Genomic DNA, 17,185 nt, shown 5'->3' with positions numbered 1-17,185 from the left:
AATCCAGCAGCCGGCTGCAAAAGGAGTGGCAAAGGTGTACAAAAGGGCACTAGAAAGCTTTGTGGATACACAGTTTAGTAAGATTTATGAAAATTCCCACATATATTCCAAGTTTCAAAAGTTCGAGGACCCTTGTTCTGTATTTTCTTAAAATCATTCTCTTGAACAAAGAACTTTTCATAATGCAAATTAAAAGGAGAATTGGCTATTGTACTTGCCTGGCTGATGACATTATTTTAGGATAAATTACTATTTAAAGCAATTATATCTCTCTTTTATTTTAGCCCTACTAATGATAATGATGATTGGATTTTCCATCAGTTTATATGTGGAGATTATTAACGAATAAAGTCCTTTTAAGGCACGAATTAGGAAAACCTTACCCAATTTGAGAATGAAATTGTAGCCCACAAGGGAGACCCAAAAGAAACCCACTTCTAGGAAAAGTGAGAATGTCTCTTGCCACAACAAAAAGCGTTTTTGACACTTCCAAGTGATGATTATAAAGAGCAAATCTCAACTCTAGTTCCCAAACAAACCAGCTTTCGTACAAGTATAATCACCTCAACACAGATAAGTAAAAGGCATAGGACAATGACAGGGCTGGGCTCTTCATGTGGAGCATGCAAATTCCTGCGAAGAAAGTGCACAAGTGAATGCGTGTTTGCACCGTATTTCTGTTATGACCAGGCTGCAGCCCACTTTGCCGCTGTGCACAAAGTGTTTGGTGCAAGCAATGTTTCAAAGCTATTATTACACCTACCAGTACACAATCGAGGCGATGCTGCTATCACCATATCTTATGAAGCACTGGCTAGGATGCGAGATCCTATATATGGCTGCGTTGCTCATATCTTCGCACTGCAACAACAGGTGTCTAAATTGTTTCTCCATGTGCCCGAGCACTTTACCAATCACCTAGAATATAAACGAGTTCTAGCCGAAAACACGAGTCTCTTACATTGTTTACCTTGTATTGCAGGTTGCCAGCTTACAAGAGGAGATAGAAATCCTTGAGAACCAGATGGCTAGTCTCCCAGTTGGTGTCGCCGGTTTTGGAAGTTCGCCAACAATTTCAAACACGAACTGTGAGATGCTGTTTTCCTTCCAACAAGATGCCATGAACACACAATATTACCAGAATCCACAGTCTGCACAGCTAAACCATTCAGGATATACAACTGGGAACCAAACTTTTGATGGCCAGATGAGCATGCCTCTTCCTCCTTTATATGGATGGGAAGACCATGACATTTTTTGCAACTCTCACCCACGTCCTTTAGAGAGACTCCTCGAGGAAGTTGACAAAGAGATCTTCGCATATTGTTCATGGCCGGACAGCGGAAACATCATCATATGAGAAGATCCCAACTCTAGGCGAAAATGTTAATGGCAAGTCAGGGATTGTGCAACAGATGTTTCATGCATCAACAAGGAAAATTTTGTGTTCGCATCTTTGTAATTTCAGTTGTGTAGATTACAACGATTTCAAGGTCAAGGTATGAGCTTCCAAATGAGCAGTTCCAGTCACCTCAAAATATCTAACCTCACTCCCGCAAGCAATCATATAGATAAGACACATCCAGAAAATTCTCTCAACAGTTGCAATGACAATATCCCTTGCGGTTGGCAACACCACCAGTCATGAATCATAGGGCCATCAAGTGATTCAAAGTATTCAATAGATAACTTTTTTCAATACCACAAATGCGAGGAACTTCAAATGAATTCCTCAGAACCCAAACCAGACTGATTAGGCACTTTGCAATCAGGTCTCATGGTCATGAAAATATATTTCAGATTAAAAGAAAACCCAATCTATCTGGAAAATTATTTACATTCTGCATGTCAAAATAGATCATTCAGTAAGTAGCCAAGAAAAACATGTGCCTTTTAAAATGTACTAAACACGATTATGCTAGGAATATATAACATGGTGTGCTCAATCCAATGAAAATGCATCCACATTAAACACATAGAAGTACCATCTAGAGAGAAGGCTTCACATATGCAGTGCCTTTCCAAGCATAAGATTGAACTGATGCAACTACGAGTAGATTCCGACTTGTAGCAACAACCACAGTTTGCTCTTTAGGACCGGTTTGTCTATCATCTTATGTTGGGGAATACCCCTTGTGCTCCACGCATGCTGTTGCGCAGAATTATTGAGCTCCTTCTCATATGCAATTTGTACAAATGCAGATCAAGCTCTGACACCATTAAACATCACCTCACTATCTCATTAACAAATTGCAGGATTAATGACTGCATATAAAAAAGATCATAACCATTTATAAGTAATTTATATGTACATATAGATGATCGAATTCCAAGAGTATTATAACTTCATTGTTAAAATTAACAGGGGAAACGCCCATGCTAGAATAACAACATAACTTTAAGATGAATACTTCTCTATCCACTTTCTGCAAGGATGACTGCCTTCATATTCAAACCTAGAAGTGGCTGGAACTCCTTGCACAGAGAGGGCATTGAGCCTCAAGCATCGTCCCACAGCATAAACAGCAAATTTTGATTTTCTAAAACGCTCAAGTTTGGCAGAATCTTCCACTCCAATGTACAGCCGAAAAGAAAACAGTGCACTTTACAGTGTGAAATTTCGTTAAGTCCACTATTTAGCAGGTCTGAACCCAAATTATTCTAGAGAGTTGTGGAAGGAACAAATGGAGGGGCCTCTGCACATTGCCCGTGATTTGTCAATAACAGCAACACCACAAGAGGTCCAAGCTAGAATTGATTAAGGCTTCCTTAACAAATGCGAGCTTGAATAACATAAAGAACTTTTCTGGCTGCATCTGGGAACAAATTTTCGACTCCCATTTTGTAATTTTATCACAATTGTGATTTTAAAGATAAAAGCATAGGGGTATTCTACTTTCATCATTCAGCAGCGCATCTTTGTATTCCAAAACGAGTTCCCACACATTGGCACCCTTTACTATCAGACTAATTACATCAGTAAAAAGTTGATGAAACTACTGCAGAACCAGATAAGGTACCTAAGCATAGGATGATGAAACTAGTGCAGAACCAGATAAGGTACCTAAGCATATAATAATAGACAGAAAGACGACATACAGATAGACAGGCAGGCAGATGCAGAGCTACATGGTTTTATATGATACCATGTTATAATAGCAAATTCTCAGCATGCTCAAGATAGCTTGAGTAAAATGTTTTGGCACAAGGTCATCTGGACATAAATCTTCACAGCAACGACATGCAAAAGTGATGCTGTGATTCAACAACAACTAAGCCTCCAAAAAGTGATACTGATAGGGATACAACAACAGCAAGTTATTTAACAACACTATGTGCAGTTAGTGGAAGCACTCCTGTTTTGACAAAAATACAGCCAATTTAAAAATGAAGATAAGGGATTCAGCTCTAAATATATATCTTCTCTCTTGGGAAACTGTGACCTCAAATTTTAAATGACCTTTAGGCTTCAGCTAATAACTCGGTAAAGCTTTTTCTTTTCTTTTCTTTTTTTGGTTATGCATGTGGGTGAATAAACAAAACTTGAACGGGGGCATTAAATGTGTGGAGCAAACAGCAAAGTATAAACAAATACACAAAGTAAACCTAAGTTGGTTGGCTCATCAAGTTTGACAATACTCACAATACTCACAATAGCCACCATCTCGTTACTGTGTTCTACTAAACAGTTGTCTACTGAAACATAGATGTCATTTGTAAAAGATAACATAAAATATTTACCACAAAATACGTAGGGTCAATGCATTGCAACAGAGACAATGTTTGCCCATGACATGGAAAACCACATAATCCTTCAAGACAGTAATTAACTAGGGAGGTTATCCTGAATTGACCGATTCAATGAACATAAAATTCATTCAATTTCACAAGCCACATTATCCTGTCTACCCTGCAAGACAGTTGCTTAGATTAACAACTTGGTTTTCAATAAAAATGATTCATGGATTGCACGACTGAAATAGTTCATTCCATGCTGGCTAAATAGGAACCTCTTCATCTGGACATCAGCATAATGAATGGAACGGTCATTGTAAGGAGATAACCTCGGTTCTTTATGCCACTCATCCATCACAAAGGATGGCCAAAAAAATAAAATTTCCATTAATAGTAAAAATTCTTCATGCATTGCTCATTTAGTACTGTAACAACAATACAAAGGGATGGAAGTCAGAACATAGTTAAGGGAACAACATGAAACCAAAAAACCTGTGAACCCCACATCCACTCAAACTTCTGTGTAGTTTTGGCAGATAAAACTGAGGAAAAAGTTTGAAACCTCGTAGATACTTAGATTTGAACAAAGTTGGCAGATAAAATTGAAGAAAAAGTTTGAAACCTTGGAGATACTTGGATTTGATCAGAGAAGCAAATCCAACACCTGACTTCAAAATGCTCTACGAGCCTTAATTAACAATGAAACCATCCTCATTAGAGGTCTGAAACAGAAAAATAGAGTATCAGCATGCAATTAAAGCAAAACCATGACAAGAACGTTTGTGAAAGACAATAACCTGTCTCAAGAGCACCATTCTCTGGCATTCTGGAACATCCTTAACCATGGGCTAGGGCCTTTCTTGTCCACATTCCACTGTGTGGGGTACCAAGGGAACTGCCACATCAAGAAGCAACGCTCAGGATGAGGCATCATTGCAAGATGCCTCCCATCAGGAGAACAAATTGCTGCGACTCCTAAAGGAGAGCCATTGACATTGAAAGGGTAAACTTCTGTTGGATTCCCATCATCATCACAATATCTTACTGGGGCCAAGTTTGAATGAATCACTCGATCAAGAACGCCATCATCAGGAAAATATGCTCTTCCCTCACCATGAGCAGCCCATACACCCAATGTGCTGCCCTCCATTCCTTTGAACATGATAGCAGGCGAGTCCTCTATTGTCACACTTGTAAAGCGGCATTCAAACCGACCAGATTCATTGTGAACAAACCTTGGTTGTGCTGGGTCCCCTCCAGCACCAAACACACCCCCAACTTGGGGGCCTGGGACCCACCCCAATAGAGCCATGAGCTGACACCCATTGCAAACACCAAGACTAAAAGTATCAGGCCGCCTATAAAACTCTTGAAATTGATTCAAAAGAGGCTCGTTAAATCGTATGGAAGCAGACCAGCCTTTTGCAGAATCAAGCACGTCGGCATAGCTAAAGCCACCCACAAACACAATACCACGGAAATCACATAGAGAGATAACTCCATTCAGAAGGTCTGACATTGTAAGATCCCAGGGTTCAAAACCAGCAGCATAAAAAGCTGCAGACATCTCTCTATCTCCATTGCTACCTTCCTCTCGAATGACAGCTACTTTTGGTTTCAAAGTTGCAACCATATATTTCTCATCTGTAAAAGAAGGAGTGAAGGACATTCTCCAGGTAGGTTCATGCCTAGACTTCAAACCTTCCTTCTCTAAGTCCACACAAGAAGCTAATCTTTGAAACTTCTCCAGATGGAAACTGGTTTCCTCCCAAGTGTCTCTAAGGAAAGAGGTTTCCTCCTTCAAGCAAGTTACCCCATCAACTTTCAATTCTATCAAGGGTGAGGCAGTCACTTGTCCAATGATCTCGGCAGAAACCCCAGCACTGTAGAGCTTTTGCATTACAATATCCAAGTTCTTTCTGCTAACTTCAAGAACAAGACCAAGCTCTTCTGCAAAGAGTGTTTCAAAGTGGCTCTCCCTTTTCGAAGTCAAGTCCAAAAGAATACCATAATTCCCAGCAAATGCCATCTCCAGGGCACAGACAAGTAGCCCACCATCACTAATATCATGGCCAGAAGAGATTATTTCATCTGAAATAAGATCCTGGACACACTCAAAAGTTTTTTTCAGGTAAGAAACATCGTCTAGGTCTGGGCAGTCATCACCAACTTGACCAAAAGCCTGAGCAAGTGCAGATCCACCCAGCCGCCTCTTTCCATTGGCCAAATCAATGTGAAGCAGTACACCCTCATCTCCTAGCTTCAGATCAGGGGTTACTGTTTTTGTTATGTCAGGGCAAGTGACATATGCACTGATGACAAGATTTCCCGGGGCCTTAACAACCTCACCACCTGCATGGGCTGCCATGGAAAGACTGTCCTTGCCCCCATCAATAGCAATGCCAAGTTCAATCATAGCTTCTGAAAGAGCTGTGGCAGCATCATACATGTCAGCTCCTTCCCCATCCAGCTTGGCAGCGTACATCCAATTCCCACTTGCCTTGACATCAGAAAGACAAGTAACCTTTGCCCAAACCAGATTAGTGAGAGCTTCTCCAACAGCCAGTCTGGCCATTGCCTTCGGATTAACCAGACCTTTGATAGGTTGTTCCCCAATGGCACAGGCACCTCCAGTCAAGTTAGTGTAAGTCTGTGCAATGACAGCAACATCAGCAAGTGTAATTTGCAAAGGACCAACAGTTTGCTGTTGTGCTACAAGACCTGTGACACACCTATCCACTTTTGTTGTCAGGAAACGTTTCGAACATACAGATGGAAGTCTTAATACTCTCTTTAAAGCATCCATCACAGTGATCCCTGGAGCAATATCAAGTGGCTCTCGTGCTGGAACCACCCGATTAAACTCAAAACTTTTCTGAGGCATGTCTCCAAGAACTTTCTCAAGCTCAAGATCCACAGCAGGAGGAGGAGGAGGGAGTCCATTTGCACGACATTTCTCAATAGCTGAACTATCAACCAAAACAACACGTCCCTCACCACTAATTGTTCCAATAACAGCCATCGACACCCTTTCCCTTTTGCAGATTGATTGTAAGAGGTCACGGCTTTCAGCCTTCACCAAAATTGCATCTTGCTCCTGATACTCTGCGCCCCAAATCTCCAAAACAGACATTGTGTGATCACCAATAACAATTGCCCTGATGTCAATTTGAGCACCCTTTGGATATATAATTTCCTTAACAACATTACAGTTACCACCAGCTCCCTGATCATGGATACTGATGATTGGATTATCCTCACCCATCTCGATGCAGGAACGAACAACACGATACAGTTTCTGTGCCATCTCAGCATCTCCACGCTGTACAGCATTAAAGTCAAGATCTGCATCATTCTGGCCACTCACCATGCTTGATGCGGCCCCACCTCCCATTCCAATTCGATAAGCAGGACCTCCAATCTTTACAACCAGCATGCCAATATCAGGTTCCCCTTTCGTTATGTGGGTGTGATCAATTTGCCCAATGCCTCCACTGAACATAATTGGCTTCAACCATTCCCGCCTCTCCCCACTAGGAAGTCGCATCCCGAAAGTTCTAGTGTAGCCCTGAATCAAGGGCTCCCCAAATTTGTTTCCATAATCTGATGCGCCATTGCTGGCATCAATAAGAATCTGCAAAGGCGATGCCAAGTTTGATGGGTATGCAAAAGAATTATCTTCCCATGGGGCATAAGACCCCTCGATGTTCAGATTCCCAACACAGTAACCAGCTGTAGATGCAACAACAAATGACCCCCTACCAGTTGCATGGGTATCCCTGATTCGACCCCCTGCACCGGTCTCTGCCCCGGGGTAAGGTGCCACTGCACATGGGAAATTATGAGTTTCAGCTGTAAATAAGATATCAAGGTCACGGTCAGTTACATTTAAGGGGCATGTCAAGCCAGGCTGAACTGGCCGCAATTGCTTTACAGGGAAGCCTTTGATTGCACTCGAGTTGTCCTTGAAACCAATGACAGAATTATTTGGATTCACCTGCAAAGTGCTCTTTACGATTTGCATAAGAGTTCTATCCATGGGCTGTCCATCTATAACAATCTTCCCAGTGAAAAACCAGTGCCTGCTGTGCTCGCTATTAGATTGTGCAATGTCAAACAATTCCACGGTTGTCGGATTCCGCTTGATGTCCTCCCTGAACAACCTAGTATAATATTGTAAATCTTGCTCATCAAAAGCAAGCCCCATCTCCTGATTGATCTCCTCCAACGCTTTTCTCCCCCTCTCCATAACAGGAACATGTCGAACTTCCTCTGGAACTACACTGGTTTCAAAAGATGTAAGCTTCTGAGTATAAACACCCTCAGTCATCCGATCATGAACCATTGCAGCAAACTCATTGATTTGATAATCTGGCAACACGCCTTTGCTGTACAACAAGTACCTTCTCGACCGTTCCAGTCTAGTCACCTCTGTCAACCCACAAGCACGGCAAATTGATACAGCATTAGCAGACCAAGCTGTGGTAAAAGACAATCTAGGCCCCACCTCAACTATCACAGCATTCACTCCTTCCTTCGTCTTCTTCTCAAGAAAGCTTTCAATCCCCAAATTCTCTGGCTCATAAGTTTCTTGGAGAAGCCACCTAAGACACCCAAGCTTCTGGCTCGAGACCCCAGACTGAATACCGATATTAAAACACTGCTCAGTTTGTAAACCAACAATCTTGTTAGAAACTTTCGTTTGAGCAGACTTAAGTAATTCAAGAGTTGCACTCTCTTGAATCAATGGAATGCGATAGAAATGAATTAGTTCTTGCACAGGCTTTTCAATAAAACTTGATTGCTCATCAACAGAACTTGTCCCAGCCCCGGAAATGAAAGCTCTAGGCTTTGATTGAGCACGACATCTCAACGAAACACCCCTTTTATTAGATACACCAAATGCAATCTTATGATTACGAAGCGTCCCCCACAGCAACTGGTTTCGTCGATTAATAGGCAAGTCTCCGTGTACAAACAGAGACTGCCTATGAGTGCCCTGTAATAGAATTACAGAAAGAGCACGAATCACAAAACCAATCACATAGCACAAGAAAGAAGAAGAAGTGGGTTTCTAGCAGAATTAACAAGAAACTGAATCCTATAAGAACAGGAATGAGAAAGATAAAAATGAAAATTTTATCCTTCATAACAAAAAAAAAGAAGTTATCATATAGAAAAAGAACTCACACGCAAGAATTCTGTTGCTGCAGTAATTTCTCGAGCACCCGCCATTCTACTGCACTTATACTAATTCAATAATCATAACAGAAACAAAAACAAACAAAAAAATAACTACATAAAAAATAGAGGCAATTTATGAAATAAATGATTGTCAAAACATGAGAGACAACATAGCATTAAAAGAAAAAAAGGTTAACCTGGAGCAACGCTATACTGGTGTGGTTAGGGTTTTGTGTGCGCGTAAAACCCTACGCTTAGAGTAAAGTAAGAGAGCGTCTATTTTCTATGACGAAATTTGTGCTATTAATATTCGTTCACCGTTCCGCCCCTTGCATAATAATGGATATTGATATGCATAAGAGTCCGTAGCCTATTGATTTTCGCTCTAATGACAATCTTACCCTCCCCCTTGTTAATCTAACTCACCTGAGTCAGTTTTTTTGTTTTTTTATTTTTTTTTTGTTTAATGTCGTCAGGCTTTCTTGCCATGGATATTCCTTTTCCTTTCAACCTTTAAACTTTCTTTTTTTAACTGTCGCTGTAAAAAAGAATCATTTGTTTAGAGGCATGTAGTTGTGTATTTATTTGGAAATATTTTTAAAATAAATTAGATGTAATTAAACATAAAAAATTATACTGGACACGATACCTAAATTATAAGAATATGGGGAGCCATTTTCTTAATTTGATTTGAAATCCTAATAATTGTTTCGATTATTCATTATTTTTTATATAAAAACTTATTTAAATATCTTGGTTGGGATTTTCAATTAAACCCTGATTTATGATTGATTCGATTAATTGTAAGGTTTTATTAAATGCTGTTGTAAATCCCATATATTTTTATAATATGATCCGAAAACTTTGAAAGATTTAATAACGGCCTAAATAACATAAGATACTTGGTAGAGTTTAGGATACACGTACGAGTTGATATCATGGTGGAGAGACAAATCCAGCAAAGCCGGACGACAGGGGTTTTCCTTTTGTCCGGTGAATGGCACGCTCCTTTTACGCCACGTATCACTTCTTTTTTCAACGGCGAGCGCCGTTTGCGAGGGTGTGGAGAGCCTATTTTCTCATGCGCAAATCCCATTTATGTTAAAACTCAAAACTACAGAATCCAATTTTGTATGAGAGCTACAAGGAAATAGTTTAATTTTTTTTTTGGCATTGTTTACAATTTTAATAATGTTTATTTTTTAAGTATTTTAAAAAAAATTATTAAAATTTTATTTTTTTAATAAAATTTATTTGTAACATTAACACAATAAAACTATTAAAAAAATATTTAAAACTTTTTAAAAATATTTAATTACCCCATAAACAACAATGTTTTTAATCAATCAACCCTTCAACCTCGAATCATTTACACTATTGTACCAAACACATTATTTTTCCTTCAATTTCCATGTTAATACAACGATTATGTTAAACAATTATATATATATATATAAAAAAAAAAAACAGAAGAGAGAATTGTTTTTTAATATAAAAAATGGCAAAGTAAAGTCTCGCCAAAAGATATTATAGACGTACCAGGTTAGACATGAATATATAGAAAACTCATCCCAATCAGCCGCATCACAATCTCTGCCGACCAAAAAACACTAATCAATGTTAACATGACCTTGACCAGAAGCTTTGCAATTTGGAACACTCCAACGGGTATGATGTGATTAATATCTGGTTTTATTTTTATATTTTAAAATTATTTAAAAAATTATTTTTTATTATTTTTTTGTTGTGTTTTTACGTTGTATTGATGTATTTGTATTAAAATGTTTTTTAAAATATTATTTTAATATATTCTAAAATAAAAAATACTATAAAAAATAATATTTACCATACTTTTAAATATACTCTAAAATTAATTTAATCATGAATTACATGTAAATTACAAGGAAGCGGTTCACCTTGAAGAATGTTGAAAGTAAAGGGATTAGACTTGATTCCAACCCTTCCTTTGATCATTAAATATGTGTTTAGTTTAAAAGTGTGATTATTTTTTTAAAAGATACAATTCTCTTAAAACATAAATCACATCTTATAGAAATAAAAAATACATAGTTTTTATATAGATCTTATTAAAACAAGCTAACTACATCTCTAAACTAAACACTTCTTTAATCAAAAAGTAGAAAACATCAAAGATCTAGATTAATCAAATAATACAAAATTAAAAAAATCTATATTTTCTAGAGAAATTTTTCTAGTTCAATCCTCGAACAAAATGGATTCTAGTTCACGATAATTGATTTTACTGCAACATCTTGCAATTGGAGTTGCTAATCATCTATTTAAACTCAAATTCACTTAATTTAATTACACATAAGATTTGAAATTAATTAATAATATACTATAATTTTTATGCTTGGAATAAAATATCAAGTCATATAATTAAATTTGATTAGCAATCTCAACTATTCTATCCTAAATCATAAAATATTTTCTTTGTTAATGTGAAAATAAAATCCATAATTATTTTATGATAAATCATGATGCATTTACGAGTTGGATTGAGATACAATTTCATCTATTTTGAGTTGGATTTCCTTCTATTTGGAATTGAATTTGTCTGGATGCCGAAATTAATTTTGTTTTTGGTGCCACCAAGTGCTCATATTGATTGCTGCAGTCCTCAAGTGTCTGTCTCCACGCTTGCTTGTTTAGAGCACACAAATAGAAATGACTGCAGCTTCTCTCAATTCCCTCTTGATCCCAAGCTCTTTCATCAGACCAAAATATTTGTCATAATAATGACCCTGCCCTTGTGCCTCTTCGTATCAAATTGCATATTGCAATATGGTCTGCAAATATGGTGGTTTTTTTCTTCACTTGTTGATCTGAGAAGGATGAGAACTGAAGTGAAAAATGTGTAATAAGCCTGCTACATCACAAGCTATCAGTTAAATTGTGGGTGCAGATGTATAATAAACCTATAGTTAATTGAAAATGAATCCTTACACCCCACGCATCATTCTTTGTTGAAAATCGTGGTTCCCCATCAACGTACAGAGGTGCTTGTAAACGGGGATTGATGATCAGTGGAGGTCTGGCCGAAGGGTAAGTTCATCGTCAATGTCATATCTGGAGATCCATTGTTGGGTCCAAGAGCTCTTAAATCCATTGCCAATAATAGAGAAAATCCCTGCAGACAAGACCCCTAACATATCTATTCAAAGATTATCTGCCTGAATAAAAATTTCATCAATGTTCGTTTCTTTATCCAATGCTTTTGCTGAGGAAGAAAACGAGGCATTAAAGATAAAGGGTTTTTGTAAGAAAAAATAAAGAGGGTACTTTTAAAAAAACTCTTTGATTTGAAATTACTATCCTCTGATTTGCTGGTCTATTTTTCATGATCTCGAATTTAAATCAATACTTTTAAAAAGAATTCTAAACACATACATTGATTTAACACTTGAAATTAAATTTAAAAAAACATGAATTAATTTATCACTTGAAATTAAATTTAATTCCAGTGATTTCAAACGTGCCATGAAACATTCAACGAGGCCATCAAAAGTTGACGAACGGGAACCATAGCATTAGCGAAATGTCAAGGCGGCAGGTTTTGGCCAAGACACCACCACTTGAATGCAAGCTACCACTAACGTCCAAAGTAGTGTGCAGAGTCTCCACTTCCAGACGTCAACATTCAATTAATGCTTATTATGGTTCACCTATACAGCATGGTGCCCGAACAGACGAAGTCAATGACACATCGAGGGCAAACAAACCGACATGACAAATAGCCTGTAACTTGTAATAACATCCTAGTTCAATCTGAAACACACGAAGATTTGAGCCTACATGTGCATGCATTCAAAATTATGTGCACTTGAAATGATGGAAGAAACCCATGTTCGAGTTCGAGTCCAAATCAAATGAGTTTCGGTAGTGAGAGTCGGAGTCTAAAACATTCTTAAGCGTTATAAATGGCACAACGTGCTGGTTTTTTTCTGGATCAGTAGCGAAGGCAACAGAGACAGATTCAAGAAATTAAACGTAGTTCATATGAGACCAAGATATTGCAAAGCACACCCACACCCGCACCCGCACACAAATCAAACAGCAGCTGCACAATGAGATAAAGAAAATTCATGAGGCATTTCAATTTTTCCTGGAATAGCACTCAAATCACATCACTTAATCCAGCTGTTAACAACTGACTTGGGCAAATTAAGTGGTCATGGAAAATGGCTCGTTTTCTCCAAACAAAATCAATGACCAGTCGTCGTGCAGTTACATAGTATTCTTCTTTGACACTCGCCACTTGCACTCGCAATAAATCTACATCTGCCCGCTGGAATTGTCAATACAAGAAACCTTTCCAGTTGGTCACCGAGATCCACAATTTTGCATTTCTAATTGAATCAGAAAAGCAATCCTTCTATCTGGTATTCTATGATTGGAATTCTTGGAAAAATGGCATTCTTCCCTTTGATATATGAGCCACCTGCATAGTCGACCATGCTTTCACCCCCATCCATAGAAAGTTAAGGTCTTCCCTACTTGCGTTAATGTCGCATGCACACAAATAGCTAGCCCATACCTGTTCATAATTCTTCAACGTCTATCTAACCACATTGAAAACTTGTCCTCAAGATTACATCAACCACCTTTGACTAAAATGGTGTAAAATGGACAAAAATCTTTCAAAATCCTCACGGCAGCTTACCCAACTAGCAATAACCAACATCTTATCATACCCAAGTAAGATAACGACACGCGCGGTCTCGGTTCTAATCTTTCATTGCAAACAAATTATTATTTTGGAGCTCAATAATTAACAGAATTAACAAATTTAAAAGAAAATCATGCCCGCAAGATCACACAGAGCTCTAGTTATCGCTAGCTATAATCATCGGAATGCAATTGGCTTCTTCAATCTTCAACTTACAATAATATATGTTAGAAAGCACGTGCATTTAATTATTTTTCTAGCTGTAAAGCTCATCCACAACTTGAGGGCATTATATAAATTGATTGCATGATTGTACAAGACAAGAAAAGACGAGAAAGAAATCAAACTGAATCAAGTTACTAAAACAAAAGATGAGACATACTGAAATAGATTCGCTCTATGGCAATCCTCGCTGAACTTCTTTTTCTAATTAGAACTTACTAGACTGTCGAGCAATGAAGCAAAGATTGCTATAGATCGAACATACCCAGACAACGGTAAGCTCGTCGCAAACTTACCCAAGTTTCTTATTGATTAGCAAAAACATGTTTCACCATGCATGCATAAGAGTTACAAACTAGTACTTCATATCTGGACTTTCTGAACTTGGACAGTACCCTATATACACACACATAATTGGGTACATGTGGTTATTGAAACCTAGACATTTACATACCAGTAATAGTTTACTGGAAGCTGCTACATGCTAGATGAGATTGGAAACCATTTGCCACATTTGGCCAGGAATAGCCCCTCGTGTCAAATAGAGTCATTCAAATGATCAGCTCAACTTGGGATCAACTGTCCCAACGTGCACTAATGATGTAAAATTCCACGCCTTTCAAAAGTTCGACCAACTTGGAATATGAAACGACCGATTCTAATGCAGGTGCAGATGAATCAAACCCCACATTTCATAGTCAAAGGAAAAAAAATCAACCATCACATTGATGGAAGCTGACTACTTCCAAAATTTTCCCAAATCTCACATTTCTCAAACAATGTTTTCACAAAATTATAATCATTCCGATGAGAATAAAACCAAACGAGGCATAAGATAACATACCAGAATATGCTTGGCATGCTTACCTAAGAAAATAAAAAAGGTTCCAAGATCTCATCCACAAATTTCCATTAATTAGCACCAATCCCAGTTCCTGACTGGTATATTTCTTCTCTCCCTACATCATCAAAAAATAAAATATTCTTCCACAAAAGGATGATTAGAGAAAAGCAAACAGATCATTACATCAACGCGTTTCAACAACATCGCAAAACCTGACGATTAGAACCAGCTAGTTTACACAAAAACTAATCCAAAATGTCCTACCTTCTTCGCTGTGCTTACATGAAACTGTCTAAAGTATTTTGCACGTGAGTCAGCTAATCCAAACTAACAACTCTTCTCTTTCTCTCAAGCACATTCTTAGTAAGAGGGGGGAGGGCGGGGAGGGGGACACCAAAACATATCATGTGGCACTTGTCCATTGGGTAACAAATTAGGAGGCAAATTGTACCCAGGGATTGAAACATGCTCACCTAAACCCTGAGAAGATTGAGTCGCTGAATTATTACCGCCACCGCTACTGGCACCACCACCTGCAGCAGCATTGCCATTATTAGTCCCTGGTGAATTCACTTGCTGTTGCAATTGCATCCCTTCTTGCTCTTGCTCCTCAAGTGGCAACCTTTCATAAGTCGCATTACTGAACGTTGCTGCAATCACCATCACCGGCCCTGCTGCTATCAGCTCCCCCATCACAGTACCTCCCACCACCTGTCCTTGTCCGCCTGCCAAATAAACAGTCAGCCCCGTTGCTCCTGGAGGCGATGGGGCAGGGAGAAACGAACCCGACAGTGACAAAATCTCGAATCTTCCATGAAGAGTGATAACCCCACCGGGTGCTGCGGGCTGCCTGAGAGTAACATTGTTCACAATACCACTGCCGCTAAGGATAGAAACACCTCGATGGCGGCGATGAGAGAAAGTGGCAATGCTCTCCACGATGTCACTGCCGGAGCTGATTTCCATGACATGGCTGTGGAGAGAATTAGGGCTTTCTTTGGTGATGACAATGGGAGGTTTTGGTTTGTTCTTTGAACCAGCAGGTCGGCCTCTAGGCCTGCGAGATGTGCTACCACTGCCTGGTTCAATGGTTTCGAGAGCAGTGTGGTCGCCAGATTCTTGGTTGTTGGTGTTGTCTCTGCTATCTTCATGTTCCTCTTGGTTTTGAGTACTGGGTGGTGTGGCGGTGGTGGTTGTTTTAGGGCTACTGGTGTTGGTGTCAGTGAAATCCTGTTCTCTTCTTGGACCCAACCGGTTCAGACCGGGAGGAGTGCTGTCATCTTCAAGATTTCTCAAGTGAAGAGATGAAGATGGAGATACCGGATCTACACCTCTCATGGCAACATTTCCAGCCCACCAGCGATTTGCCATGTTTGATTCTTGATAGAACCAAAAAAGCCTAAACTTTTGAACAAAAAAGAAATCCAAGAGACAATAAGCTAAAGATAGCTTATTTGTACTGCAACTTTTTTTTTTTTTTTTTTTGCGAGAATCAAAAACCCTAAAGATTAGCCTCCAGATTGATAAAAAACCAGATCAACCAACGTAGATAACAGAAACCCACTCCTCTAAACCCAGCAACTCATTAAGATCTGAAGCCAAACATGCAAAAAATTCTCAACTTTCCCATTAAAAAGACCTTGAAGAGGAAACACCAATATAAAAGAAACTCACCTAGCCTCTTTCATGAATACGTGAGTACTCCTATATAGGTGCAAAGTTGTTTGGTCAAGGAAAGAACAACTTTACAACGCTGAAAGTACACGGGAGTCAGCTTAGTAGGGCGAGCCCAGAGAGTTTCTGTTACAGCCTAACAGGGGGTCCTCCAAATTTTAGAAGTTGACGCTGCCTGCTGCTATACCAGTTCAGTGATGTGGGTGTACGATAAAAAGCACATAGGCGTACGATAAGGTTTCGTGTAGTGCGTATCACTACATCCTATAGCGGTTTGCAGAGCCTGGTTTTTTCTTGTCTCCCTGTTATTTTTTCTTTTTTTGGTTTTGTGAACTGCAAGTTTCAAGCTTCTCACTCAATAGCTTTTTATGCTCTACGCCCACCCACTACTTGCCATAAAAGCTGGACCAATGACCTAGCATGACACTAGTCAATAATTACGGATTTTCTTGGTAAATTACCAATGTACCATTATGTGAAAACTTTGATTCTTCTGTTCCTTTTCCCCTTCTCGATACTCGGTCGAAATCATTTAAAAATAAATAAATTTTTTTATTTAAAATTAAATTCTTTTTATATTTTTATATTTTTTATATACTAATATCAAAAATAATTTTATCTTTTAATATATTTTTAAATAAAAAATATTTTTAATTACAACCATTCCTGTATTTTCAGGTAATTCTTTAAACCATGTCTCTTTTTTTCTGTATTTGAGAGCTATGGTTATATTGGATATGTTTTTTAAAAAAAATTATAGTCATGTAATATATTTTTTTATAGATATTTTTATTGGTTTGGATAATGTTTTTCATAAAATAAGATATGGATAGACT

The 17,185-nt window shown here is 38.5% G+C and overlaps 3 protein-coding genes across 4 annotated transcripts; 1 reads left to right on the top strand and 2 right to left on the bottom strand.

Annotated features, from left to right (window-relative positions):
• Nucleotides 1-387: 387 nt before the first annotated feature.
• LOC105109582 (LOB domain-containing protein 29-like) lies at nt 388-1,515 on the top strand. Its single transcript, XM_011004331.1, has 2 exons — nt 388-873; nt 983-1,515. The coding sequence occupies exons 1-2, from the start codon at nt 595-597 to the stop codon at nt 1,358-1,360; spliced, it is 657 nt and encodes a 218-aa protein (XP_011002633.1). The 5' UTR covers nt 388-594; the 3' UTR covers nt 1,361-1,515.
• Nucleotides 1,516-4,099: 2,584 nt separating this feature from the next.
• Nucleotides 4,100-9,232, bottom strand: PUR4 (purine biosynthesis 4). 2 transcript variants are annotated; one of them, XM_011004329.1, is made up of 4 exons: nt 9,117-9,232; nt 8,926-8,985; nt 4,533-8,734; nt 4,100-4,457 (listed from the first exon to the last, which is right to left on the bottom strand). In XM_011004329.1, exons 2-3 carry the CDS (start codon nt 8,968-8,970, stop codon nt 4,538-4,540), a joined length of 4,242 nt encoding a protein of 1,413 aa, XP_011002631.1. In that variant the 5' UTR covers nt 8,971-8,985; nt 9,117-9,232; the 3' UTR covers nt 4,100-4,457; nt 4,533-4,537. The 2 variants fall into 2 exon arrangements, with proteins under 2 accessions (XP_011002631.1, XP_011002632.1); XM_011004330.1 differs by having other exon boundaries at nt 8,926-8,971.
• Nucleotides 9,233-14,713: 5,481 nt separating this feature from the next.
• LOC105109580 (putative DNA-binding protein ESCAROLA) lies at nt 14,714-16,159 on the bottom strand. The gene has a single exon (XM_011004328.1). It carries the CDS (start codon nt 16,044-16,046, stop codon nt 15,036-15,038), a length of 1,011 nt encoding a protein of 336 aa, XP_011002630.1. The 5' UTR covers nt 16,047-16,159; the 3' UTR covers nt 14,714-15,035.
• Between the last annotated feature and the right edge of the window lie 1,026 nt (nt 16,160-17,185).

Source organism: Populus euphratica, unplaced genomic scaffold, assembly GCF_000495115.2.
Source record: "Populus euphratica unplaced genomic scaffold, PopEup_1.0 scaffold227.1, whole genome shotgun sequence".
Lineage (NCBI taxonomy): Eukaryota > Viridiplantae > Streptophyta > Magnoliopsida > Malpighiales > Salicaceae > Populus > Populus euphratica.
The sequence above is the reverse complement of the archived record's forward strand: the minus strand, read 5'-3'. Positions and strand labels throughout refer to the sequence as shown.

Bases quoted from the DNA above. Each gene is read 5' to 3' on its own strand.
- LOC105109580 (XM_011004328.1), bottom strand. From the start codon at position 16,046: ATGGCAAATCGCTGGTGGGCTGGAAATGTTGCCATGAGAGGTGTAGAT.
- LOC105109582 (XM_011004331.1), top strand. From the start codon at position 595: ATGACAGGGCTGGGCTCTTCATGTGGAGCATGCAAATTCCTGCGAAGA. The intron at 874-982 runs GTGTCTAAATTG...CTTGTATTGCAG, and splicing joins TCTTCGCACTGCAACAACAG to GTTGCCAGCTTACAAGAGGA.
- PUR4 (XM_011004329.1), bottom strand. From the start codon at position 8,970: ATGGCGGGTGCTCGAGAAATTACTGCAGCAACAGAATTCTTGCGT. The intron at 8,735-8,925 runs GTGAGTTCTTTT...ATTCTATTACAG, and splicing joins CAGCAACAGAATTCTTGCGT to GGCACTCATAGGCAGTCTCT.